At 40.2% G+C, this 27,028-nt stretch overlaps 1 protein-coding gene across 2 annotated transcripts in view; it reads left to right on the top strand.

Annotated features, from left to right (window-relative positions):
- The first annotated feature begins 3,130 nt into the window (after positions 1 to 3,130).
- The window catches only part of ARHGAP28 (Rho GTPase activating protein 28), a 77,785-nt gene continuing 53,887 nt past the window's right edge, over positions 3,131 to 27,028 (top strand). Inside the window, exons 1-2 of one of the 2 annotated variants that reach the window (XM_009667119.2) lie at positions 3,418 to 3,736; positions 16,757 to 16,835. Coding sequence is in view for 1 of the 2 variants with exons in the window: in XM_009667118.2 (XP_009665413.2) it covers positions 3,606 to 3,736 (131 nt within the window). In the remaining variant the exon portion in view is untranslated. Of the gene's footprint in view, positions 3,737 to 16,756; positions 16,836 to 27,028 lie in introns of both variants that reach the window. The other variant, XM_009667118.2, reaches the window with a different exon arrangement.

Genomic DNA, 27,028 nt, shown 5'->3' with positions numbered 1-27,028 from the left:
GTGAACTCCAAAGAACATCAGAGTGCTTACAAGTGGAAGTGAGCATACAGCAAGCACTACAGGCAGTTAGACATCTGCACTTAAATATAGTAAAATATTTGAACGTGACACCATCTCCTGTGTGCAGACCACATTCTGGTAAAGGGTGTCTATGGACGCCAGCTTTTTCATCATAACCATATGAAAATCAGTGTTTGTGCTTGCAGCAGCTAGAATGCCAACCATCCAAATGCTGTCTGCTGTATAACAAATACAGAGCATTCTCTGCACAGGCAGAAATGCTCAGCGCTGCATATTCTTTGATAATTTCCCCTTCCCAAAGTAATCTGACTCCTACCCCAGTTGTGTCCAAAAAATTGTGTCCTTGTTTGGATTTCAAAGTTACTGCAGGATGTGTGCTGAAGATTGATTAAAACAAGCTGAAAAAAAAAAATACATGAAAAATATTACTACGTAACTGAATAACTATCAGGATTTTTGTGCTTTCATGACCAAAAGTGCAAAGTGGGAGGCATAATCCCAAAATCAGTACATGACTGTTAACTTTGCCTTACCTTTGTCTTTTTTTTTTTCTGTAGCTTCACTTTAGTGGTTGCCACTAAAAAGAGTTCTCATAATATTATTTCTCACCAGATCAGTACTTCCATAGTATTTGAAAGTTATATGGAGCTATTAACCACCTGAAAAAACAATTAGGAGTATTGTAGTTTTGAGTGCTCCAAGATACTGTATTTAGGCAGAGCCTGTAGAAACAAAAGTTTGTTGCATTAAAATATTTCCCCATTTGCCTGTTTAGAAGCCAGATAAATAAATTCTCCATAAACTAACACAACTGTACTAATATTACCGAAGGAAGAAGCTAGCCCACTTTGTTTTGTACACTTTTCTTAGGGCTGTATTACCAGTTCAGTTAAAACTTTGTTAAATAGCTAATGTGCCTCTCTAGTCGATTCAGCAAACTTTTTAGTGTTTTTAATAATGTGCATTTATCTAACCCCAAGAGCCATTACGCACATAAACATGTTTAGCTCTCAGTTTGATATATGTATATTGGCTGATTAATTTTCAAAATATCTATTTGTACTTATGCCAGACAATCTGCCATTTCCATTCAAGCATCCAGTTTGTACACCAGCACTTTATAAATCTCCAAGTAAAATCTTCCAAGTTTTTCTTAAGAGAAAATCCCATTTAACAAATGTGAGCCTCCTTTTTATACATTTTACCATGGAGAGGATATCTGTATTTTTTTTGAGCCATAATTAATTTTTTTATTATAGGAAGAGAGGAAATAGAAACAATGCTAAAACATATGGCAGTTCTAGTGTGGGCTTTTACCTATACACAGCCTAAAGCACATAACTGTCCTGTTGTCTGCTGTTACTGGACAAAGCCTAATGCTACGATGCTAAGAAGGGAGGAAGCGTAGAGAAAAGAGACTTTTGTGGAGTTGCAGCCAATGCTTGGTCTTCAGTCTGATCTCCTTGAAGATGCCTACTGCATTCTTGATGGTGTTTGGTCCCTCCCGCTACATGCGTTTCCTTACATGTTTAGTTTCTTGAAATGAACTATGGAGAGTGCCTTTAAAAGGGTGTCAGTAAGTTAATTCCCCCCAGTCCTGTGTTGGAGAAGTGGAGTTCCCACCTCCTGGTCTAGGAAGGGAACTTGAAGCCAGGGTAGGAAGAGGGAAATACTATGTCGGCTGCATCCCTGGACATCCAGCCAGGCAACTCCATCTCAGCATTCAATCAGTGCTCCAGAGCTTGCATATGAGATTCATGAAGGCTTCTATTCTAATTTTTTTAGACCCTTTCCCTCTTCTTAATAGCGCATTAATCACAGAGCGCAACGAGGTCTTCCTTGATTATTGCACTTGTCGTAGTCCTCATTGATGGCACCTCAGGATATGGTCCTGATGCCACCAGCGCTGGCAAAGCTTCCAGAGTTTGCTCAGAGCTTTCTTCTTCATTTCTAGTGTTTTTACGTGTCTGCACTATGACTCCAAGAGGACCTCCACACTGCAGCGGAAGCAACCACGATTTTATCCTGTGCAACTTGGCTTTAAAATATTTAATCCAGGACATGTTAACAGTGCAGCAAGAGCTAGACTAGAGGATCGGCATGTTCAAATATTTATGCTTCCTGGGTGAGTATGGCAAGCAGTGCTGCCAAGTATATTGTTATCAGTGTCCTATGCTGGCTAATTTAAAATTAACTCTAGGCACTGCCTACATGAGTCCCAGCAACATATTTGACTGAAATAGTCATGTCCCTACCAGCAGGACACAGAGCTCAGGGCAAAGGTGGAAATTAGCTGGTCTGAACCATTTTTGTGCTCTTCAAACTTGGGCTGCTTTTCCAGCTGAAGCGACTTACAGTGTAAGTTAGGCAGCCATAAGCCAGCGTTATCTAAACTAGCCAGCTTATCTAAAGAAGGGTATGAAAGAAGACCCTGGCAGGTGTTTTACACCGTACCTGTGCTGGGGGTGTTGTTAGCAGCTATGAAAAACAAGCGCAGAGGCTGGTGTTTCACCTCCATGGTCACCAGGTGCTTAGAGAACTGAGGCTGAAAAGCAGTACGTGGAGTCACAGAGTAAAATAAGGGACTTCTTACCACTGATTCCTAAACACGACAACAGCTCGCAGGAATAGTCATTTATCAGTAACATTTATTTCCAAAAAAACCCCCTAACACTAAAGAAGCAGGAGGGGAAAAGGAAAGGCTGTGCAGGTTTTCTCATTTTGTCTGCAGAGTTTTCCCTAGAAGTGACTCCAGAATTGGACCCTGAGTTTTTTATTTGTTTGTTTCTTTTGAGTGAAAACATATAATCATCTTACAAAGATCACATGTAAATATGAGAAAATATCAAACATTTTGGAGTATATTTGCTGATGGATCTGTGCCAAACCGACACACACTGTTGTGAAAAGAAGTTACTCTTTTCCCGGTGCCCTTCTAATTAGGTACACAGCGATGTTAGACGAAATGAAAGCTTAATCTGTTTTCAGGAGAAAGCAAATGCAGTTCTTTGCTGCAGAAATGACCTGGCATACAGGAAATCCAGGTTACTGTTCCCTGATTATTTAAACAGAGCACAGCCTACTTAGTTTCTGGATCTCTCTTGTAAGAGACGTTTTAAATATCGTTCCCTGCTCTGCCAAACCACGTTTGATGTTTGAGTAGTGCCCTCTACTCTTCCTGTTGCTTAACTGACAAATCATTTCATTTAGCCATGCCTATTTTAGGAGCATGAGGAATATTAAGGAATCGGTTCTTAAAAAGAAACAAAGCAAGTTTTCCCCTGCGGTAGCTCTGTGCCATGCAGGATTATCTCAGGTTTCTAGTTTCCTAGGAACATAGTAACTTCCCCATGGGTTGTTTTGTGGGCGGTGTTTTTGAATATATGCTAATTCAGCTTTCCTGCCGGGGAGAAGAGCTGCATCGGCGGCGTTACACAGCTCTCCTGACAGCAAACGGTGGCGAGAGGCTACTACAGACGAAGGCCATGCGCTCGCTTGGGTGACAGGCTGGCTCGCTCGTGCTCTCAGGCGAGGCAGCGCCGGTAGCGGTCTCCGTCACCGGGCGGTCGGGAAGGCATGTGCCTATGATAATGGAGATAAAGGACTCAGGCAGCGTGGTCCTGACAGCCTACCATCCCCACAGCCCGGCTAGGATGCCGGGCATGGAGCAGAGCTTTGGGCAAGAGATCCCCTCCAGCCATTCGCCCACCAGCAGGTAAAGCGCGAAGGATCCTAACTGGTACCGTGTCCTCCTGATTTGCCTGGGTTGCTTGTGGGTGGGGTTTTTGGTTTGTTTGTTTTCGCTTTTGTTTTTGGTTTACTGTGTGTATGTTCTGCTACTCTGCCGGGCAGTTTGACAGTGTTTTCCAATCACTTGGCCACTTCATAAGCCCTCTGCTCTTACACGTTACTTGCCTCCATCAGGGAAGTGATTCACCCGGTGCTGCTGGTCATGATTAGGAGTGGAAAATTCAAGTGCTTATTTTAAATCTTGTAAGTCAATAGATCAAGTTAGCGTCCTACCCAAGATTCTCAACAGGACAATTCCTAGGAAAAAAGCTCATGAATCAGGCTTTTACTCAGGTCGTTCAAGACTGCGTTACAGAAACTGAGAAACGCTGAGGTGACTGAGACTGATTTTCAGAAAATTGATTCTGGTTTTGCTTTAGATGATTATTTATTTTAATTCCTTCCCCATTCATCCCCCAGGTCAAGAACCAGCCCTTGCCTTTCTGTGAAATTATAGTTGCTGCTTTGCACACCCACATACACACAATAGGAGACTGTATCCTTAAAGACTTAGTCTAAATAAAAAAAAAAATCCTTTGTTTTGCAGGAAATTAAGTATTGTCTTAATTAATGTAGCTGTGTGTGTGTTTACCTCCCTGCTCTGCAAGAATTCATGTATTTGCACCATTCAAAAACAGCAGTTTGGGCAATTTTATTGTTTTAGGAAATCTGACCTTTCACCTAAACACACGTCTGGTTTACGCAATTTTCTCCAAAATAAATGGTACGAAAATACATACTATAGAAAGTTGGGAAAACAAGAAAATGTTATTCAGTGACTTTACTGAAAAAAAGTAGAACTAAAGTCTGAGGAAATAGTAGATTTAAGTAAGGAATTGTGTCTGTGACTCCTGTTAATAAATATAATGATATTTATTTCATATTGTGTATTTGTAGGCTGATGGTTACTTTATTTTCGGTGTCGTTGTTTAGGTTAGCTACATCTTCCTGTTCTTTGTGTATTTCCCTGGCTGTCTCATAAAGATAACTCCTTTGTTCTTCTAAACTGTTATTTGAGGGCAGTACCAAAATACACAATTTCATGTTAAGAAAAGAAACACACAGTCTGGGCTTTTAGACACAGTAAGAATGGGATTTGTTACTCAAATCAGAGAGTAGTGGTTTGGCACTGGGTTACTGGGGAACATGTCATTTTTTCCCCAAGGAAAAATGTTAAAGTGAATCTCTTTTTATGTCTGTGAGCAACGGAAATGTGCTGTTTTGCTATTTTTCTTGTAGGTGTGCTAATTGTTTTAAAATGGGCTTGAAACTGAAGCCCAGAAGGTATGAGTGCTTAAATGACATTCACATCACCTAAGAAAAGCAGAAGTGCAAATTGCAGTTCCTGAAAGAAAAAGTAAAAAAAAAAAAAAAAAAAAGAGGATCCTGGCATTTTGATGAGGAACGTACTTTGGAAGCTCCTGCCATGAGACAAAGCCATATGTCTCCCTACATGTCTGTGTGTCCCTAGGACTTTGGTGCTGTCTCCCCTTTCTTGTCTTTTAACTTCTTGCAGCTGTCTAATAGCAATGGCCAAATTCTGCCATATGGGCAGTCAGGAACTATCTGAGTTTCCAAAGCCTGTTCAGCAGAGGGATTTTATTAACTCAGCATGCAGTCCTCTGGAATGCAGAATCCGTGAAGGCAAATGCACTGAACGTTTCAGCAAATGGTAAAATAGGCTCCAGCTTAATCCCTACTTCATCTTCTAAGAACTCTTTCCTGGACTGCATTTTCTACAGAGTTTCCTCTGCCGCCATGCTAGAAGCCACGCAAGAAGCTTTGCTATAGATTCTGCCTGAGGTTCCTTGAACCCTACCGCAAACGCCCCCATGACAGTATTCTAATTCCTTGACTCTGTAGGGCAATGATTTGGAAAGGTGTACAACAAACAAAGGTGTCACGTGTTGCTTATTTGATAACTATGACAATTGGGATCTAAAGCCTGACTTTCCTCTGACTTCTGTTGGTTTTAGCTAGATGTAGCTCTAAGGAAGTCAGTACTTCAGATATAGATCTGTGAGAACAGAATCAGAGTCTTGGATATTGTCTTTCGACTTGGTAAATTATTGCTCAACTACCTATCAGCTTAGGAAACTGAAAAAAAGATCTTTCATTTCTGTAACCTCCCCAAAACATTGTTCTTGCTTTGGAGACATGCTCCATTTATATCAGAACAACAACCTCACTCCTAAAGCCAGGCTTGGATACAAGTCTCTCCCTGTGATGTTGTCTCTTGCAGACACTTTCACCTTGCGAACCTTCTAAGCGAAGCTTTCTTACATGAAGGAGAAGCTAATGCAGCCTTAGATTGTATTAAACTGTTCTGCTTCCCCCTGTTTGAAGAGGATTTTTTAAAAAATATAAAAGATTTAAGTGAGAAATTTTTAAAAATCTCACCACCCCATGCAAGCAGAGAAGTCCATGAACACCAAAGTTTACACTAATAAAGTTACTCATGTATTTAGAACTCCATGTTATGCTCAGGATTGTCTCTGTCTTGCCTGAACCAAGAATTTTTGGCCCTTGTTTCTTGCACCACACCACTTGGGTTCATGTCTACCTTCCCTGAAGAGCCCAGCAGGCAGGCATCCTATTTGAATGTCAAAAACATACATGGGCAGCATTGACATCAGCTGTATTTCACTCATGAACCCAACTGGAGAGACTGTCATAACCACCTGGCTACAGGTTGGGTGATACTGAGTATGGGGCTGTAAGGGGGACAGGAGAAGAGAACTTTAGGTGCTTCAAATGGAAGATAGGTCACTGTGCAGGCAAGGGTGTTAAATTCATCAGTGTAAAGAAGGTGAGGGCTGTATGAAAGCTTGGCTCCATGGTAATACAGTCACTAATCTGCAGAAGATTCTGTGTTCCAAAGTGGCTTATGAATTTTGCACTGCTGGATAACATAAAGATGTTCTTAACATATGTTCTTAACATTGAAATGTTAAGAAAAGGAAACACAAACTCCTGCCGTTCTCCAGAATAAAAGAATATTAGGAGGACTTTCAACAGCTATCCTTAAATATCTCCTCCTCAGCTATCTATAGCATTCATTTTTATCTTATTGTTTTTGTTCCATCTACAGACTTATTTGCTTTATGAATTGCACACGGGGTGAATGCTGAAAATTTCAGTTCTGAGATTGCTAGAGATCCAGAAGAATTTTGCAGCCAAATCTTCCTTTAATTCTCACATTCTAGCATAATGCACCTAGCAACTTCATTTTCTGTTTTCCTCATTGGACATTTAGGTCCCTTCACTTTGTTTGTCATCTGCTTTACATCATTGTGATTGTTTACACTATTTATATTGTTCATAACATTTTTTTACTTACTGCTTTTGAGAATAAGATATTGAGGAGATCCTTTCTTTCTTTCCTTAGCAGTTAGTCTAACTAATAGTCTAACTGAGAACAGCAAGGAAGGTTCCTATGTTTGCAGCATCTCCTTCTCTGTTTTTTATCGCATTTATTAGAATTCAAAAGTCACAGTACCAGTGCCAAACTCCTCAGAATATCACATTATCCTATTTGATAGAGACAATATCCTAGTACAACTAATTTATGTTTAGTAACGGCCAGCTTTTCCAGCCTCCCTCCTGAGAATGAGGGACTTTGTAGTTGTGCACAAGTACTCTTCCTGGATTATACAGAGGAAAAGTGGGGCTACGGCCACACATTTTCCCCACATCTCCCTTTTGTCCTGCTTGCATCCAGTGAGAAGCTAGGGCTCCCTGCACTAAGAGGAAATAGGAATGACCCCAGTGCCAAATGGCCAGTAAGCTCTCTAAGGTAATTATGCAATTAGGGGAGTACAAAGCATTCCTCAGTGAGTCATGCTCAAGCTTTCTTTTGACTCAAGTATGAGAGTTAGTGAATTCCTTAGTCCGTTTGTTACTAACATATCTATGAGTGAAAAACTCATCCTACACTGTAAATCCCAAGTATTTCCACAGCAAAGAGCAGCTTAAGCCTGTATAAATAAATGTGCATATAAAAGTACATGAGATCAGAATAAGAGCAAAGAAAAGGCACACTCACAGCCTTTGTTCCTGCAGAACAGGTTTAGAGCATCTTCTAAAGAGCACATCAAGCTGTTTATACGTGGAATAAACATCCTTATAACTAATAATCATCCAAAGAAAGGAATGTGTATTACCAAACCTATGAGCTTACTACATAGGTAGAGGACAAAGTGAACTTCAGCAACCCTGACCAGTGCAGTCAGGCCCCCTTCTTATTTTGTCTGAGAGTCAAGAAAAAGTCTGGGCAGTTTCTGTTGTTTCAGGGAAATGCCTTTCTGCTGTATGTTCAGCATGTCTCCCTCCTCCTGCTGTCAGGGGATGACTTTCAAACAGGCATCACTAAACTGTAGTCAAAAAAGAACAGGAAGAATTTCTGAAGTTTCTGTGTTGTCTCAAATTACCTGCTGGCAGCTTCCAGGGTCCCTGCTCAGCAAGTCTAATACACACAGACTTGAGGCCTATAGTAAAGCCATTACAGTGGACAAGTATGGCATTAGATCCTTTTGCAATATTCATCCCCCTTTGCCAGCTCCCAGATACTACAGGGGCATGTAAGGGTGAGTAAAGTGTCCTGAAATGACAACTGTGCCTCTGGAAGAAATAAAACTGAAGGAATAGCCTCGTACACTCCAAAATTTGGCTTGTGACAAGAGGCACCATATGAGCAGTTCAGGTCTCATCCCAACAGAAGCAGATTATATCACACTGAAGTAAAGAAGGTCTGTATGCCCCAAGGCTGGGCAAGCTGCGCTTAATTACTGTCAGCACTGATTGAGCAGCTCCCCTGCTCAGTTGTACGCAAGTGATGTCAAGAATGTTTTCTAAGTGATGCAGGATAAACAACCTTAACTATTTTGGATGTTTATCTCACTCTACTGTAAACTTCCTCAGAAGACAAAAATAAAAAGCTGGCTCCTTTTCCACAGCAAATCTTGAAATGATTTGGGTCTCTTGCAGGAGCTTGGTCTTCAAATGTAAGCAATTAGAATTTTAAAATGTACTAAATGGGGTAGAAGAAAACCCTGCAAAATAGTAGGTCCAGGAAAATGTTAAATTGGCACAGGTTGGATGAAAAATACATTTTGTGGAAAAACAAAGGCGTTTTAGAATTCCTATCTGCTTCCTAAAATATGATTTTAAAACTATATTTCATATAGATGCTAAGAATGATAATTCATCAAGAAACATTTAGCAGAAGGGTGCGTATAAATAAGTCAGACAATAGTAGACACGCTTTTCCTGTAAGCTTTAGAAATACCTACAGAAGGTCCTCTGAGAGCCTCACAGAGGAATGTAGTATTTATAGTCAGTTCTTCGTGTTATGGTTGAAACTAGAGTTGGCTTCTCTGGTTTCTTTCTAGTTTGGTGCGCCTGCTGCTCTCCCTGGTACCTCCATATGCAGAGCTGATGGAAAACATCTGGCACGGTCCCTTTGATCATTTTGTTTGGTTGAGCATTTAGCCAGCTGCCCCATTCATTTTCAGCTAAGTCACTTATCTCTGATCACATGATGGTTGGAGCTGCCTGTAAAAAACGTAAGACCTAAGAGCCTTCTGTGCCCTGTACAGACACCTTCAGATTGCATCTGGTACGCTGACTGTGTGACATAACAAACAGCCAGGAACCAAGATCTGTGCAGTGTTGTTTTTGCACAGATCAAAATGATTCAGTGCAAATGTGTGGAAAATGTGCAGAGAAAGGGAACTGCAAGATATAATTATGGAATACTAACAAAAGTTCTAGCTAAGTCGGTATCTGAAAAGCGTTTGGTTAGCACTGTACAAGTATAGAATCGCATCCTGAAATAGTGCTGAGTATCCATTGCAAACAATCAAGTTAGCATCCTGGATTTTGGCTATCCACAGGACCTGCCCAGCATTTGGCCCACTGCCTCATTTTGCTCCAGGTGGCCAGGCAGCACAGTGGAGCAAGGCTAGCAGGCAGCACTGTCGCCATAGGGGTGGGACCATGCTACGCACAGGCTTTCAAACACCGCAGTGACAAGCATCTTAAAAGAGCGCTGGAAGGAAACTTGGAGGAAGAGTTGCCAGGGCCTTGTCCAAAGCTGGTAACTGAAGCCAGTCATCCTCTCTAGGCAGTTGGCCCATTTTTCTGCCTCCTTTGTTCTCGCTCCATGGAACTGGCCCCGTCGCAGCAGCGTGCACAGTGCTCCTCCAAGTCCTGCTGTGTGTGCCATGGACTCCAGAGAGAGGCAGAAAGAGTAAAAAGCAAGCGGGTGGGAGGAAGAGGAACAACAGCAGCAAATGAGGACAGAGCAGAAGAGATAAGTTTACTTTACTAGCTCTTCTTCAGAGTTATATATGAGCTGATTCTCCTTTTCACGTGCAAATAAAAGGGTTTGGAGTGAGAAAATGTCCACCAGAGCACGCACTGTGGCAAAATCATTTGCAGTTGACCCTCAAGTTAAGCCAGAGACATGGGCTGATAGTGGCTCCCAAATGGCATTTGAAGTGGTGATTGTTGTCAAAAGCTGAAATGGTCTAAAAGACAGGTTACTGGAAAAAAGATTCCCCATTATCCTGAGGCCGTATTTTAGCCAAGGTCAGCAGAAGTGCTCCAGCTGGCATTCTCCTGTAAGCAATGCAAGGGAAAGACTAATGCTCAGTGAGGGATCCCTTGGCTCTGTAATTCATTTCTTCCCCTGTCTGTATCTGTTAACCTCCCAGACATCTACAGAGCCTCCGGTCTTCAAGGAAAGAGACTGGAGTAGAGAGCCTATTATCAGCGCGTTCGTTTTTGAAGACAATTGCGTTTTCATGTTTGGAATGCTATGTTTAACACTTAACTACTGTGAGCCTGAGGCATTTTCAGATGTGTGAAATCACCCAGGTTAGGTGGACATACACTGCATGTGTAGACAGAAAAAGACTAAAAAAAAGAAGAGACAGAAAACTCTGCTACTAAGTGTTGCCATTATTGCATTTCCATCTGAGGATTAAGCTAGTTATAACATGTCTTACTGTAGAAGTTGCTCTGAGCGTATAATGAGCAAAATAATGAGCATAAGACTTTCTATTGAGAATAGCAGATCCTCCTTACATGTGCAGAGAGATAGAAGGGAGTATATATTGAAAAATGCTATCAGATGCAGAAGTCCAACTGGGTTGACATCGTTCACCAGCTGAAACATAAGTAGAGTAAGAGGCAAGCTGAGGAAACCTGTTTTAAATATCTATAGGCCAAACCTCAGGATATCAGACACGAGGTCACTCTCACAGTTTGCTGTCCAAGATGGAAGAAGCTCTAGAGCTGTAAGTCCTCGCATTTTACTGCAGGTAATCAGAAAAGTATTAGCTTCCCATTAAACAGATTTGGGGAGGGAACAACAGATCTACACGTGAAGCGTGAATCTGACTCACTAAGTAATATGTTCCTAACTAATCACTTCACTACAGACATCAGGGAGTCTGCAGGAATACACAGATTCTGAACTCGTCTATGCCAACGCTAGGGGAGGTGCTAGAAAGCCTCCTGTGCTTCAGTGTCTCTTCCTCTGGCCAATAAAAGCTAAGAACAAGATATCATCTAGGTTTACTTTCTGGTCAAGCGATGATCATGCCTAATGGTCAGGAAGAAATTTAAAAGTGAGAAAGTCAGATACTTTTTAAGGTTAACATTAGAAGAAGAGCAAGACCTGAATAGTTAGGGTATTCAGTCGTAACATGAAATGATATGTCTTTTCTGCATTCTAGTTTAATAATAGGTTCGTAATAAATCCTAGTGTGGAAAATCAAATGAGATATGTGTCTCGTTCATATGTGTGCATCAAGTTAATGCATACTTAGGTAACGTGCAGATGTGAAGACACACTGACTCATTTTATCACTGCAGCTAATGGAAATTTTACCTCCGAATCTACTGGCAAGAGGATCAAGCTACCAGAAATCAGATTTGTTGTTTATGTTTTTGCTTATAGAGGATAGGTTATTCTGATGAGATCATCTCTTGTCTCAACTCTGGCTAACTTTCCTATGTAATAGCATTCTTGTTGAATATGACATTAATACGAAGTTTTCGTTAACTTGGCCTGTCTTCCTTTTTCAATGTTTTCCTTTATCATTCAAATACATTGAAAACTCAGGTTCTAAATATTTGTCTGGACATAAGTGAGAGGACTATAAAATCGTTGCAGTAGTTACAGGTGAAACACGAAGCGAGGAAGCCTAGGGCATTCTCTAAAGATATTTTGCAGGCTTGGCTGTCCTTCAGCATTTCTGGGCCAGATGGTGCCCAGATCATGCGTATACAAGGAAGTGAAAGGAAACAGCAAACTTATCCTGATGGACAGAGACAAGGGAAGCCTTTGCACTCTGACAGCAGCAGGATTTTGCATTGAAAGTGCTCACTTTTGGAGACAAGGTGGGCAGAAGGAAGCAGGGACAGCTAGCCAAGCACTGGAGAGGGATCTTTTAAATATTTGGCGGTCTTTAGCCTCTTATTGGAACAATTGTGTAGGGTCCTTCTTAAATCTTCCACTCGGATGATACATTTCCCTGTAATCCCCAGTGAAATACTATAATCCTTTACTGCTGCCTAACTTGCTTGTTTTCTTTCCTTCTGTCCTTCCCTGCTTCCTTCTTTACCTCCTTCCTTACCTACTTCCTTCCTTTCTTCATGCCCTCCTTCCCTCCTTCTCTTTTTCGTAATTAGTCACGAGATTTTTTTAATGATAATATTACTGGAAATTCTGGAAGTACAGATTAATACTTATTTGTGCTTTCATGTGTGTGTGGGGGGGGGGGTGGGTGTATGTGTGTATAAAATATGCACAAATCCATAGATGGAGAATGAAACTTAAGGCTACTCATGTTTCATTGGCAATTCACAGAATATATGGCAAACTTTGGAATTACTAGCCCATAAAGTCAAAAATTGACTAGAATATTCTTTCAGCACTTTTCTTCAAGCCATCTATTGCCTCTGATGGTGTATGGCAATTAAAAATAAACAAACAAATGAACTCAGTATGTCCATTTTTGAACAGCTTTCTTCAGGATATAGGACCTCAGGTTCTGTGTTTAGGAGGTACTCACAGATTTTGAGGAGGAGCACTGCCTCTGCAACGGTTTTGCATGCTCAGGATGTGTTTTATCCTTAATGGACTCCAGCTCTTACGGCTGTTTTTAATGGCTGAATTTTTTTAGAAGACTTTGCAAATGCAGGCCTGAAGTTAACTATGACACACTCAGCAATGCAGTAAGAGTGAGCAAGCCAAACTAAGTTGCCTCAGTCTATACTGAGCACAAGTAAGTCTGCAATTAATTATTCATGTGTCATTCACCAATGAGTCACTGTAGTTATAAGTAATTGCCCATTTGTAAAGGAGTTTATTGTCACACGATGTCCTTGGAGGCCAATTTTCCCTTTCTAGATTCAAGTATGGAGTTTGATATTCTTGTGGATAATGAAAATGCCTACAATTAAAAGAGTTAGTGCTACCACAATTTCTAGACAATAAAGTAAATAATATTTTTCAGAGTAAACTTCTCCTAGTTACATGGAAACTTACTGAAGCAAGAAGGAGACATACTGTCTTATATTAACTCATAGTCCTTTTTGGTTGCTGTCAGAGACAGGACACTAAAATGTGCGATCTATGAGCATGCAAAGCCCAATTGTAATGCGTGTATTCTGAGACCTATTGAAAATATGTGTTGTAGGACAAGAGGAACCAAATAAAGCAATGAAAACAAAAAACAAACAAACAAAAAAAATCAGTTTGATAGCATTGCCTTTAATAGCAAGGTAATAAATCCATGCTATAGTGAATTTCATGATTACCGCTTAAAGATTACAACATAGGAATTCAGGATATCTTTTCACAGGTGGCTGCAAGCAAATCCAGACTCTCTTTGCCTGTGTCCAGGAGCTGTAGAGCTATGTTAGCACAGCATTTTGCCTAAGCCAATAAGCAGGCACAGAGCTGCAATACCACAGCTATACGACTTCTGAACTGGGGGGGGTCCAGTCTGCTGACATGTTTTTACGTGGAATCTTGAAGGCTGGAATTCAAAGTGTTTAGACTCATGCTTCATAGCTGATAAGAAAAAAAGGGTATGTTTTTCTTAGCAGGCCGCTCTGCTGATTAATAGGTTAGGCTGGCTATTTTCAGGACTAGCACTATAAAGTAAATAGGTGAAAAGCTATGCTGCATTTTTCTTGAATATTTTACAAGCTGGAGAGGAAACTTTATCCAACTTACTTGAACTTTAACAGAATATCTGTCTCAATCATTTTTCCAAATCAGATACCTGCCTGAGCAAAACCCATGGAAAAAGGACTTGCTGGCTATGATATTCAATTAGCAACACTTATTGACAACATTGTGAAAGTACCAGTAAAATCCAGCATCTGATTCTATGCAGGGTCCAACAGATGGGAGACAGAACTAGTCCTGGTAAAGAACATTTTGTTTTTGTTAGGTTAAACTTTTTTCCCCCGATTTAGCTAGCCCATGTGAAGAGTAGAGTTCTGAATTTCCTAAGCCTAAAATATCTTTAATTTCTTAAAAACTCTCGCAACAGACAGGCCAGTCAGCATCTGATTGTCCATTAGAATGCCTTTTCTAATACAATCTCATCAGTTGGATGAAGAATATGATGATGTTTAGGGGCTAAATTGAGCTATATTCAAACACCCTAAATAAGGTTCATAGCCTTTTTCTTGAGCTGTCAGTTCAGCCTTTGGTTTCTGAATCATTTGATGGCATTGATCCAGGGCTGCAGTAATGCTGAAAGAGACATTGACCACTGCATAAGTGGGTGGAAAAACATCATTTAGCAGTTAGCTGGGTATATCTGCTGAAAGTATGTCTGCAATTTTGTGAAGGCAATGCTGTTACTAAGAACAGATTGGTTTCTGAGACTGCCTCAAAGCCAGCCAGCTGTAGTTAAACCCTCAAAGGCTGACAAAGTGCATTCCTCGTTATATCAGTGGAGTGGAGGGTTAGATTAAGTTACCTCCTTTGAGACAATCAGTGATGAGTTTCCATCACTAGGATAGATTTTACTTTTTATCCAATCCAAAGGGGACCTCAGGCTTTGCAAATGTTTTAATAGAAGTGAACCAAACACTGAAACAATACATATTTATGGGGCTACCTGAAAGCCTGAAGGTAACCACAACCCACACCACAACTTCACTGGATGTAGCAGTATCAGTAACATTTGACAGGAGATCTTTGAAGAAAGACTTTAAACATTTAAACTTAGTACTGAATTCACCTTGGAAACTGAAGCAGTTTGCACCAGGTACCAGAAACAGAGCAAGGGACAGTAGGATGAGTTTTTTGCTGTGTTTACAGAAGGCTAGCATATAGTTATGGCGGATTTTCTTTAGACATCCTCATAGGGCCTTATAACATTCACTGACATCGATATACTTAAGTAACTGGTATAGTTGGAGCTAATAATCTCAGTATTTATTTTTCTGTGCTTATTCTGTGATACTACATTTATTTAAAATCTCTGAATAGCACTTTTCCATCATTTGTGACAACCTATACGATAAGTAATGAAGTTAAAGCAGATCAAACTCAGCATCATCTGAAGACAATCTGAAAGCAATGACTAAGTCTCGAGGATAAACAATGAACAACACATACCTTCATATGCTGAGAGGAGTGGCATGCTCTCATAGAAGGGGAGGCTTTTTTTTTAATCTCCAGCATCAATTTTACACACGAAGAAAAGAATTTGCTCACTTTGCCCAACTGCTGCTGTACATTTTATTGTTGGGAGATATAAGGAAAAATGCTGTTTGTTTAAACTAACGTTTCTACCACCACTGGGCCTTTCCCACATTTAAACCATACCACCTAAAGCCCAAGAAAAGATATAGTGCTCAGTACATGCCACCTGGAAAATCCTGTTTAGAATTAGGTGGTGTGATCAGCAGATCAGATAAGTAATGTCTGCAAAGAAGGCATGTTTGTTTTAACTGTTGAACTGAGGAGGTTATAGAGAGTTTAATCTTTGGATTACAAATGTAATTGACATCTCACAACATTTAAGGCCAGATCCAAAACTCTTCTTGGCTACAGTAGGCTTTGGACTTGTCTCTAAAGATCTAAATGTACTGTATCAATATTGCTGCAACTAACTCTATGTCCTTGATACACATTGCAGTGTTTCTCTGTAGTCATTTATAGTATTCATTCCATTTTCCCCTTATTTTTAAATGTTCTAAATTCCTAATAGGCATGATATAATTATTAAAGTTCTCTATAATTACATTTGCACTGAATCCACTTTATGCGTTTATAGGACTTGGATACAAAACAATGCCTTAGCCAAACTTACTGAGCAACACAGGAAAGATAATAGAGTGGGGCAATTCTGTAATGGTTATTCATAATGGAAAAAGTTAGTGAGTTCAATAGGATTTTTTTTCCTATTAGATTCATCATAGACACTTTTTTGGATTGCCCTCAGAGAAATATACTTACAAATGGAAATATTATCACAAGTTAGCATTGGACCCCAAAATCCAAATAAAACAATGAAGCAACACAGACTTTCCTTCCTATTCTGATTGCATCACTGGAACCACTGCCTAATAAAGGGATTTTGTTTGAAAAAACTTCCTTCTGTGTGTTTTACGGTGCTGTGTGTCTGCATTCCTGTTCATTTGTACGCTTGATTAGCTGAAATCAAATACAATGATGTGGATCTGCAAGCAACCATAAAAGCTCAAAGTGAGCAAAACTAACAGCAAAAAATATCCTGAGCTGCCATCTTCATGGGAATTACTGTACAGAAAGCAAAAGAGCTGACAAAAAATCATGTATGTGTTTTTCCTTCATGTTATTTTGTCATTATGTAGCTGCGTAGAAGCTTGCCCTTTAGCAGGCTTCAAATAGGTATGTAAACAGGTAACAAAGGATGTATTGTTTCAGATTTAGACTGTCTCTGCCTCATATACAACTATCCTCTGGCCGGCAGCTGGAAAGAAGTGGCTAGATTTTAAGAAATTCTGTAAGTATAAAGCTGCGAGATTTTTTTCCTCTACCCATGATCTCCTCTATGCTTTAATGGCACCATTGACTTTTAATAAGTTGCTCTTTTGGGGGGGAGCAATAAACTGTATAGATTTTGAGAGTGAGAAAGTATTTCCATCTTTGTAGTTGATGTTGTGTCTTCTAGGGTTGAATCATTGAATTGATTCTTATTGTAGACACCAGTTCAAATGAATGAAAATGTAATTGTTTGGTTCCTAAGATGAAAAGATCGGTGGAGAATGATCTCATCCTATTGTGTTTTCTGAGCGTATCACTTATATTAAGATAAAATAAATTAACAAAATAGCCAATCAGAAATCTAACCAAGGAATCTTGCAGTCATTAAGTGAAGCTAAAAGAACTCGAGAGAAAACTTGAGGATATAGTGGCTATTAGTTAATGAAATAGGAAATATATTTGTAAAACAGAAAATGTACCTGAAATCTTCTTTTATAACAACCATATAGTCATTTGAATGATTTTGTTAATCAGATGAGCATAATTTTTTGCATTTATATTGCTATCAACATAAATTTAGCTGCTCAGTCTTTGATAGTGAGACGTGTTTGGTAGCATTGGAAGAAGTGAAGTGAAGGACAGAAGAAAAATATATGATGAAAGTAGATGAAAGATCATACAGATTTCTTTAGTTGAAGCTTATCTTAAATGAATCTTAACTTCAACAATTAATTTTGATGTGGTACTTTATTTAAATTCCTGATTTGATCATGCACTTGTTGAAATCAACGATGTTGAAAAGTTCTGTAATTGGATTATGTGGAAAAGGAAGTTTGTGACTAGAATACTAAATATTAATTTTGTGTTGAGATGAAAATAGTTACTCAGAGGCCTAAACAAATAGCTGAAACACACGGATGTCACCAGGTATTTCAACAAAGAAAGCATAGGAAAATGCACTTTGTATATACCAGGTTTGATAGAAGAACTTTTTTTGAAAGATCAAGTCTGTACATTTCTTTGATATAACCCTTTAAATGTCTAGGGTCAAATGATTCAAATTATTTATTACATTATATTTGAGTTCTGACTGTTATCCTGTACTATATATAAATAGAAAAGTCCTGCTTCCCTGGAGATTATGATAAGAGAGCAGCTTCTTGATTAGCAATGATCTCATGCTGTGTTCCAATATTTGCCTAACGAAAATGAAATTAGTTTTTTTTGCATGAAGAAACCAATTAGATAATATCTTGGGTGGAAATTCTTGACTTATACACTTGTTGACTGAAGAGAGCTTTCTGACTTTTGCTTTCAATTTAAGCACCTTGAGCACCTTTTGGTTGATGGGTTGTTTTTAACTCTAGTAACAAAGTAAGTAATGAGAGAAATTTCGTGGCACCTTTGAGCTGCTGTAGTGTTTTAATTTACATTGGAAAGAAACTTTATCATAAAATTTATTCTTAGTGGCACTTGTCCTGTATTTCCTGTAGTGTTTGCTGGTCCTGATTATTTATTTATTCGTTATTTATCCATATTCTGTCTCATATTGGGTTGAATTGTACTGTTGTCGTCGATGGACACCTGGGGGAATTAACTGTCTTGTTCTATTGTTCGTGGAGGATAGACGCAGGTCACATCTAAGCTTGACTGTGGGATATGCCTGAGTGTGCCTTGGGGTCCCCCTGACCCACCTCCCAGCTCTCATCATAGCTTCAGAGAGTTACAGTGAAGCCAGAAAAGTTTTCCTGGCAGCGTTCAGAACTGTAGCTCTGCCTATGGTAGATGTTTTCACAGAAAGTGTGGGAAAAATAGATAAAATGGCTGCCCATAGGCTTATGTATCTTCTGGAGCCATTACAACTGTATTTATGTCACAGTTTTCTGGAGGAAAATTTACAGGAATAGGCAGCTTATAAACAGAACATGGCTTAGTTTTAGTTTATTATTTATTTCATCAAAAATTATTGACAAACTCCCGCTAGTCCACAGGTGCTCTCCGGTGGCCAGTATATCTTCAAACTAATTTTATTTACTCCTAGTCCAGTAGAAATCAGACACAGAACCAAATTGCAATGGCTTAACAAGCTGCCACTTACAATGTGAGCTTTTGTAACTGCCCATGGACCTGCTTTTAACATGCAGCAAATAAAAAGTGACTTAATCAAGCTTATACCTCTTTCATGGCAGACTAACTTTGAATTATGCCACATTTGTCATGGTCTAACCATTCACATGAGAGTTACTATGACTCAGCTGTCCCACAGGAATTTTTCCAGCAATAGTAAAAACATTGTTTGTCCAAGCACTTCAAATGAGATGCACCGGAATATCTTTCCTCTCAACCAAAAGAACTCAGTAACTGCACTTCAGAAAGTAATTTTCTTCAGTGATACATAGGTATGAAAAAAGGGGCATTATTATTTCTTTCCCATTCCCCCCCCTTTTGAAAAAAACAATTACTTCGTTTGCAACACAAAATAATATTATTGTAGCAATATATTTCAAAAGTTCTGGGCCACTGTATTCACTGTCGACTTCTTAAATAACAAAACAGCATTAGGCATCCTCTCTAACATGATTATTTTATGTTATCCTCAAATGCCGTTTGAGCTATATTAGCTGGCATAATCATTTGTCAGTGCAGGAGCCGCAGTACGAGCACCTTGCAGAAAGAAAGCGCTCTCAGAACATGTGCGAAGTTCATTTAGGATTTCTCTCCGAGGCCAGGAGCAGATTGCTGCAGCCCAGAAAGGAAAGGCCGGGAGCCTTTGCCAGTTCCATTTCCCCTTGCATGAATGCTAAAATGCTCACAGAAACTTCCTTAGACGTCTCACCGCAAACTCACGTGTTTGCACCGCTCTGGCAGAAGCGATCGCTACCAGCTGTGTGGAAGAAATACCCTTAACCCGTATGGAGAAGTGAAGGACCTGCATAATTCAAGCCGTGAGCCTCAGTGTTGAGGCAGGACGGCTCCGCCTGGAAGTGCTCAGTGCCGAAGCCCCGTGAGCGCACCCGGACTCGGCAGCTAGCGGTACCCTCCCCGAGGCAAGGGGGCTGCAGCTGTGCAGGCTTCCAGGCGGGCAACTCTCAGGTTCAAAAACATTCATCGGAAAACCTGCATCTGCACAAATCACAGTTCTGAGGAAGTTCTGGAGATAGTTGTCATTGTGCTGGAAAGGAAGAAGTGAAAAACCAGGAGCTTGCTTAAAAAAACACAACAGCAATGAGTGTTTAGTTTCTTCCCTGTGCTGTCTGGCAAGTGACCTCAGCAGATATGCGAGTGATGAGCACAGGATGTCAGGAGACTCATTTGAGTTCAGTTTGAAACCAGTTTATGAGCAGATAGGGATCCATCTCCTGTTGTACCTGCTCAGCCATATTAACTGGCCACCTACCACAAAACACGGGTCTATGGAATAACCTCTGATAAATGCACCGATGCTCTCGAATGCAAAGGCACACTTATTACACACTTAGTACATGCAGTTTGGGAACTCACTGGTATACAGAGTCAGCAGTTTAATTCCTTCAACCAGCAGCTCTGAACTCCTGATGGTCCTTGTCCAAGCACTGCTAATTTAGTTGGTTCTCCATTAAAATTCAGCAGCAGCAGTTTTCCAAGTTCCTGCTTTAACTCCATGCTTGTGAAATGGTGACACGGCAAACTTTCTCTACATTTTCTTCTCTTCTCCCAGGGAACGTATGGATTATTTTATAGAAAAAAGGGGAAAATAAGAAAAAGAGAGAGAGAGAGAGAGAGAGATGTTGAAGTGCAAACCAAACAGCTTATTAATATGGCAAAGCCAACATAATGCCATCTGGTTTATGTCTGCTTCCCATTTGGAGCTTGATCCTGCAGGGTACTTAGTACTCAGGCTGTTTTCTGTGGCACTCTCCAGAGCATGCTTAATGTTAAGTGCTTTACTGGATCGTGGCCAAAGTGCTGAGCACCTCACAGGAGGTTATTTCACTTTTCTGGTTTGTAGAAAAATTCTTTTCAGCTCTGAGCCCTAGCACTTCTGACTGAGATTTTTCCTTCCACCTCTCCCCCCCTTTTTTTTTTTTGTATATTTAAAAAAAAAAAAAAGTCAGTGCCAAGCAGCACTAAGCCACTAGTTATCCAGGCTACTAGTTAAAATGTTGCTCTCTGCCTTCTGCGTAAATTCCAGTACAGTCCCCAGAGAGGACAATATTTTAGCCTGAACTGAGGTCCTACCAAGTTATTTAAAACTCCTTCTGTTCAGGCTGTGAAAAGTAAAAACCTCCTGATCTGCAGCTATAGAGAAGATGGGAGAATACGTAATAAAATCTCAAGTATTGTCAGCATATATTCCAAAGGGGCAACTGACTGTTAAATAGATTGAAAAAAATCCCTAGAAAACCAGATGAATGGGAACTCGTGGTGCTTGGCAATGTGCATTGTAGGAATTACTACAGTTCTGCCACTCTGAACATGACCGTCAGCAAGATGTGCACCTTTTGTGTACTGAGCTTTCCTTTTTCTCCAATAAGAGAGAATATTTGTGAAGAGTAGCCATAATGTACAATTCCTAAACAAATTTTCAAAGTGTATAACCAGATCTGCAGTCAGTCTGAAGATGATAATTAGAAGGGAATGACAGAGCGAGCAGAGAAGCTTTTTGCTGTCAGAGCAAATCTGTTCGGGGTTGCAGTTTCACAGTTAGACCGGCGCTGATGCCGGCATAATTCCCCTGTGAACTGATCATTACTCAGCTCTTTAAAACTCTTGAAATGTGCACATGCTCTGCGATACAGTCTCTCCCATGTTCTGCACACATTTTTGTGTCCATACATACATGTGCGGGGGTCAGTATTAGTCATGCACAGCGTTATCTGCTGTGGTACATAGCTGTAGACACCCATAATATTAGTTGTATGGAAAACTGCAGTCAGCTAAGAGACACCACACTCAGCAGCAGCAGCAGTACCTTACCTGCACTCTGCTCACTCTCCGCTTCCCCTCAGCAAAATTTTACCAGGATTGCAAACCTCCGACCACCTTCAAACAGCTGCTAAATTTTCTAAGCAGCTGGCCAGGAAAAAAGAAAAAATGCAGGAAATCTTTTCCTTCTTTCCTCTCTACCTCTTTTCCTCGGTCATAAAATTAAATTGGCCTATGCTCTAGAAAAGACAAAGTGTAGTCCTGGATCGCTGATTAGATTAAAGCCTTGTGCGTCCACGCGTATGTCCATACCCTCCAGGGCTAGAAATAATTCTTGATTGGATCAGAGCACTAGTTACAAGCCTAGTAGGAACACCAGCTTTAAAATTGCTGTGTTATTGAATACAGGAAAGACGTTTTGACTTTTTTTTGTTATGTTTATGTTCGTGTCATATCTCTCACTTTTTGAGTTTATATATGGAGAATGAAGCACTTCCATCTCTGAAGTGTAGCCGTCTTAGGAGTACAAAATGACATTTTATGCCTAAGCAGCAGTCAAGACACGGCCAGGGAGCACAGCACCCCACATTTGCACAGGTGGCCTGCAAGCTTTTTATGGTAAAGACCATTTTTCAGTGCACATGGTACAAAACACAGCACCCAGGAGGCTTTTATTTCTGACTTAGACCTCCAGTGCTCAATAATAATAATAACAACATCGTCTTCACGGCACACAGAAACAAACACAGTGATCAGAGGTGACGTAAGCAACGGACTGAAATTTTGGAGTAGTGTAAACAGGCAGCCGTTGCCTACGTCCACTGGGATTTGGCCAGGGTACTAGGAAGAGCCCAGCAGCCTGCAACGCTTCCACAGTTCCAGTCTGAAGAACGAGACTCATTTCTTTTTTTTGCCGTGTTCGCCCTCCTCGCACCAGGCTGCCTGCCGCTCGTCCACCTTTCGTCACTACCCCATTCGCACGTGCTGCGCGAGGCGGGCTGGGAACAAGGGGCATCGTCGTCGCACAGCGCCTGCGCCCAACCTTTGTGGGTGACCTTGTCAGGCTTCCCTGGCTCCCAATGCTGGTTTTGAAATGCCTACTTTTTCACATCCACTGTAACCAGCCACTAAGTCGATAATACATGTCCTGGAAGACAGTTAAGTTGCCTTCTTGACTCATATGAATCTTCAGGAAAATACAAACCGGGTCTATATGCAACACTTGTATGCAACAGCACCTGAACAGCGCTGCAGCGCAGCGAAGAACACCGCACTGCCAGCAGTTACGACGGCCGGTAAAGGAGGCCCTTGCTGTATTTTTGAAAGCGTAGCCAGGAATGCCTTTTCGAAACACGGTCTCTTACCATAGCTCTTGAGCTTTCCTTCTCTCTGACCCAGCATTTTCTGGAAGTAACAATCAGCATGTTTTTCTGTCTCGCCAAAGCCCAGAAAGCTCTGGTTGTGAAACTGCCGTGTACTTGAGTTGTTAAAAACTGCTCCATGAACAACAGGGAGTTGAAGTGTTTTGATACAGGGGGGAATGTTCCAAGAGGAAATAGCTTTGCGATAGTCATCTAGCAGGACGATGTGACATCTGCAGCAGTGTCATACAGCTGCTTTCCTCAGGCCTCCCAGCTGGGTTTGTGCACGCGTGAGGGACTGAGGATGAAACGCCTAAAATGACGGGTGACTGCTAGCCCTGAAAGAGTGGTCTTTTGTACATGGTAATTGGTGAAAACTGTGGATCTGTCCATTGGACACTGTTGTTGTCCATTGGATCTGTCTCATTTGGACACTGATACTGAATCTAGAGGTTTACAAATCTTGATCTTGGAAGCAGGCAGGAACCTGCTATGAGAGCTTGTCTGTTTGAAAAGGAGTTTTGTCCCTTTTCCGTTAGAAAGTACAGATAAAAGAGCATTCGGGGTCTCCGCTACTTTGCAGCTACTACAGCCTTCAGGCCTGCACAAGTAAGGGTAAAACACCATGCTAGTTTTGCCTGTGCTAGTAAAAGTACTGTTTTTTTCAGGTGGCACTGCTATGACTTTGGCTATACTGTGTCTGTGGACTGTTAAACACTATGGACTCTAGGTCTCTGGATTTTAGGACCTGCAAAGATTGTGTAAGAAGTACAGCAGGGGAGATCCACAGCCTCAGCTACTGTCACCTTCCTAATGGCATTGACTTGTGGCAGCTATAGTAAACAGTATTATTGCATTTAGTTTTTACGGGGGCTGTATTTTTTATTTTGAAGTATTTTATTTTTTAATTTCTTGCTAATGTTTCCTAATTTCGTGTATTTTACTTTTCATTTTGAAATGTTTGTGGGTTCACAGTGGAGTGGTTAACATAGATTTCTTCCTTTGCATGTTTCAGATTAGACATTTGCTAATGAAATTTTCCTTTCTCCTTGCCCTTTTTTTTGCTGTGTTGTCCAAGACAGGCCTCCAAAGTTCTGCCTGACTGCTAAGCCCAGGTCTACTTTCATGTCAAACGATTAATGCAATTTTAGACTAACCTAGTTTTTATGTTATACATGGTAATTTGATGTGATATGTCTTTGCTTAAAATATGTTTCTATTTAAAGAAATGGACTTCAGAGACTAAACTGGTAATTATGAGCTTTTTCAGAGCCATAATTACGTACAGAAACTAAAAATCTCTTTTTCTTTTATCCCTTTATGTCCAATAGAATTTTCAGATGTAATGCCTATTTAGCTAATGATGTCTTAAAAAGTCACTGCAGTGGAACTCACTTCCTGATTTACAGTCCCCTTTAAGTATTATGCAAACACACTGCTGGTTAAATTAGCATTACTTAATGGGTAAAACTACTAAGATTTTTTTTTCAAATTAAATCCTCATCTTTAAGGAAAAGTAAATTGCTTGATAGACTGTTAGAAACTAACCAGAAACTCACCTCTTCTTACAATAATGATTACTGGCCAAATACGAATTTGGCACAGTTATAGTTACTTTTAAAGTCATCATAGCGAAGCACATCTGTTAAGATAAAAATATTTCTGATACATTGCAATGGTTTAGCTGTGGCTAGTTTAGCAGTGTTTAGCTAACATCTAAAGGAAGAGGGGAAATAAATGTCTTACATTTGGCTGCCAGTAAGCCAAGACTATTACCCGTTGCTTGCCTTTACTTGGATTTAGACAAAGTTCCTCTGTTTTTGTTCAAACTGCAGTAATCCTTCAGCACTTGATGTCATCCATTCTGGATTTCTATGCTTTTTATAATAATCTTTGAACTATCAGCTCACATCATATGTTATGAATATTATCTTTTTCTGGAGAAGGGAAGCAAACAATCATTTTGGATTGCTACAGTCCTAGCTCTATCATTTCTGTGTACTCTGTCACTCTGTACATGGAGTGACATCAAAGAGAAGCAGAAGAAAGACCAGGACAGTTTTGAATGAGAAAAGGCAAAATGGGGAAGGATAAGGGAAAAAGATGACTTTGCTAAGGATCACGATTTCCCGGCTTTTGACTGATGATTCAAACTACCTACAAAGACCTCTTCAGGGTCATGCCTGATCCAGGCTGTGACCATGGTTAGACTGTTGTTACAGAGGACTGAAAGCTAGATACTGGCCCCGCTGAATTTAGGAAATGGTAGTGCTGGAACTACCTGCTGAGGCTAGCAGCTCAGGTCCTTCTTTCCTAGTGAAAATACATTGAAATTCAGAAATACTGGCAAGTAATGATTTTCTTCATTTTCTTGCTATGTGAGTGATAGAGTTTCTTACTTGTTTCCTCCTCACTCAGCAACTCTTCCATCAGACCATCATCTTTTTCTTCAAGGCCTTCTGTTGTTTCTGTTTAGCTTTGAAAGAAATGATGGTTTTGTGAGATAGTAGTTGGCTTCTCTTGGGAATTGTACTCTAAATCCTTGGGATTATGGTAACTAGCAGCTTCTATATGATTTAGTTTAAAGTAAGAAGAAAAATAGGCTTTTGTTGTAGTGAGAATGGGAGAATATTGCTAAAAGTCACCAGCTGACTGAAAATTAAAGTGCAAAATGCTCTTTATGTGGATCAGAGAGCCACCTGAAAAAAAAATGTTTATAAATTCAGCACAAAAAATGACTCCTCACTCACATGGCTCTACATTCTGTTTCCAGTGTACATATGGCCCTGGCTTGTGGCCCTTACAATGGGCACTGGAAAACAAGCTCGATCCCTTCCTGTTAATTTACTCGTGGAGGAGGTTTTTTCCACCAGGCAAGTTCATTTGTCAAGGTGACCTTCTTAGGCAACATTGTGCTTTGCTCCAGATAAAGAATGCCGTGTCAGCTTATTTAAGAAATTCAGCTACGTGGGGTGGCAGCAGGACTCCTGTGAAGCACAGTGGCATTGCAAAACAAAATTGTTCCTACAGGCACTGTGAGGATTTTTCTTATCCATGGGTTTTCCAGTGTTGGCACAGCACACTTTGTAGCCCTTCTTTTGTCATGCTCTGTAAACTTTCTTCACTTGCCTGGCCTGGTTTTGTGTTTAAATGGTCTTGAGATTAAATAGTTTCTTTTAAATAATCCTTATAGTGTAAATTTACAGCCTCCTGGGCAGAACTCAGACCACAATTAAATCTTGAGTGATCATAATTGTAGGTGAGAAATTTCACAAATTCCCTACCAAAGTCCAGACAGAAGAAGCAGATCTTCAGAAATCTCCTAAGAGAAGGTTTAATCTTTCATGGCATCTGAGGAGCTGATGTCAAGGCTGGACTGTCTAGCCATGAATGACTATCTTCTTCCTATCTAAACAGTTGCTTTAAAATACATCACTTATTAAGTTTTAGGACATTGCCATTTTTCTACTATGAAAAACATGCCCGATTTGGAGCATGCGTGCTTAATGTAAAATCCTGCCTGGAGAAGAGCCTCCTTTTTTTGCTCACTGACAGCTGGAATAGATCAATATATAGAGTCCCTGAAAATAGTAGCCTTGTTTCAGAAGAAACCACCACATGATTGTGATCATGCCAATTTCATTTCTGTGGAATAAATAATCCAACAATAATTCTTCTAGTTCCTTCCTTGTAGTTTTATTTTCATGCTTGTCATATGACATCAGTTTGTCAAGCCTTGAAGCAATTCCCTAGCAGCACTAACTTGTTAAAATAGGAGATTGCATTTAGAACTGGGCCCAAAAACAAGAGGAACATTTTCTTTTTCAGCAAAAAAAAAAGTATGAATGGGTTGACCACACTATACGGGGCCCTTTTTTGAGCAAGGAAAAAAGTAGGCAAAAATCGGAAAAAGCTGAAATATTTCATTGCAACATTTTCTAAGTGA

Source organism: Struthio camelus, chromosome 2 (assembly GCF_040807025.1).
Source record: "Struthio camelus isolate bStrCam1 chromosome 2, bStrCam1.hap1, whole genome shotgun sequence".
Taxonomy (NCBI): Eukaryota; Metazoa; Chordata; class Aves; order Struthioniformes; family Struthionidae; genus Struthio; species Struthio camelus.
Note: the sequence above shows the minus strand (reverse complement) of the source record. Positions and strands in the feature narration are given on the sequence as shown.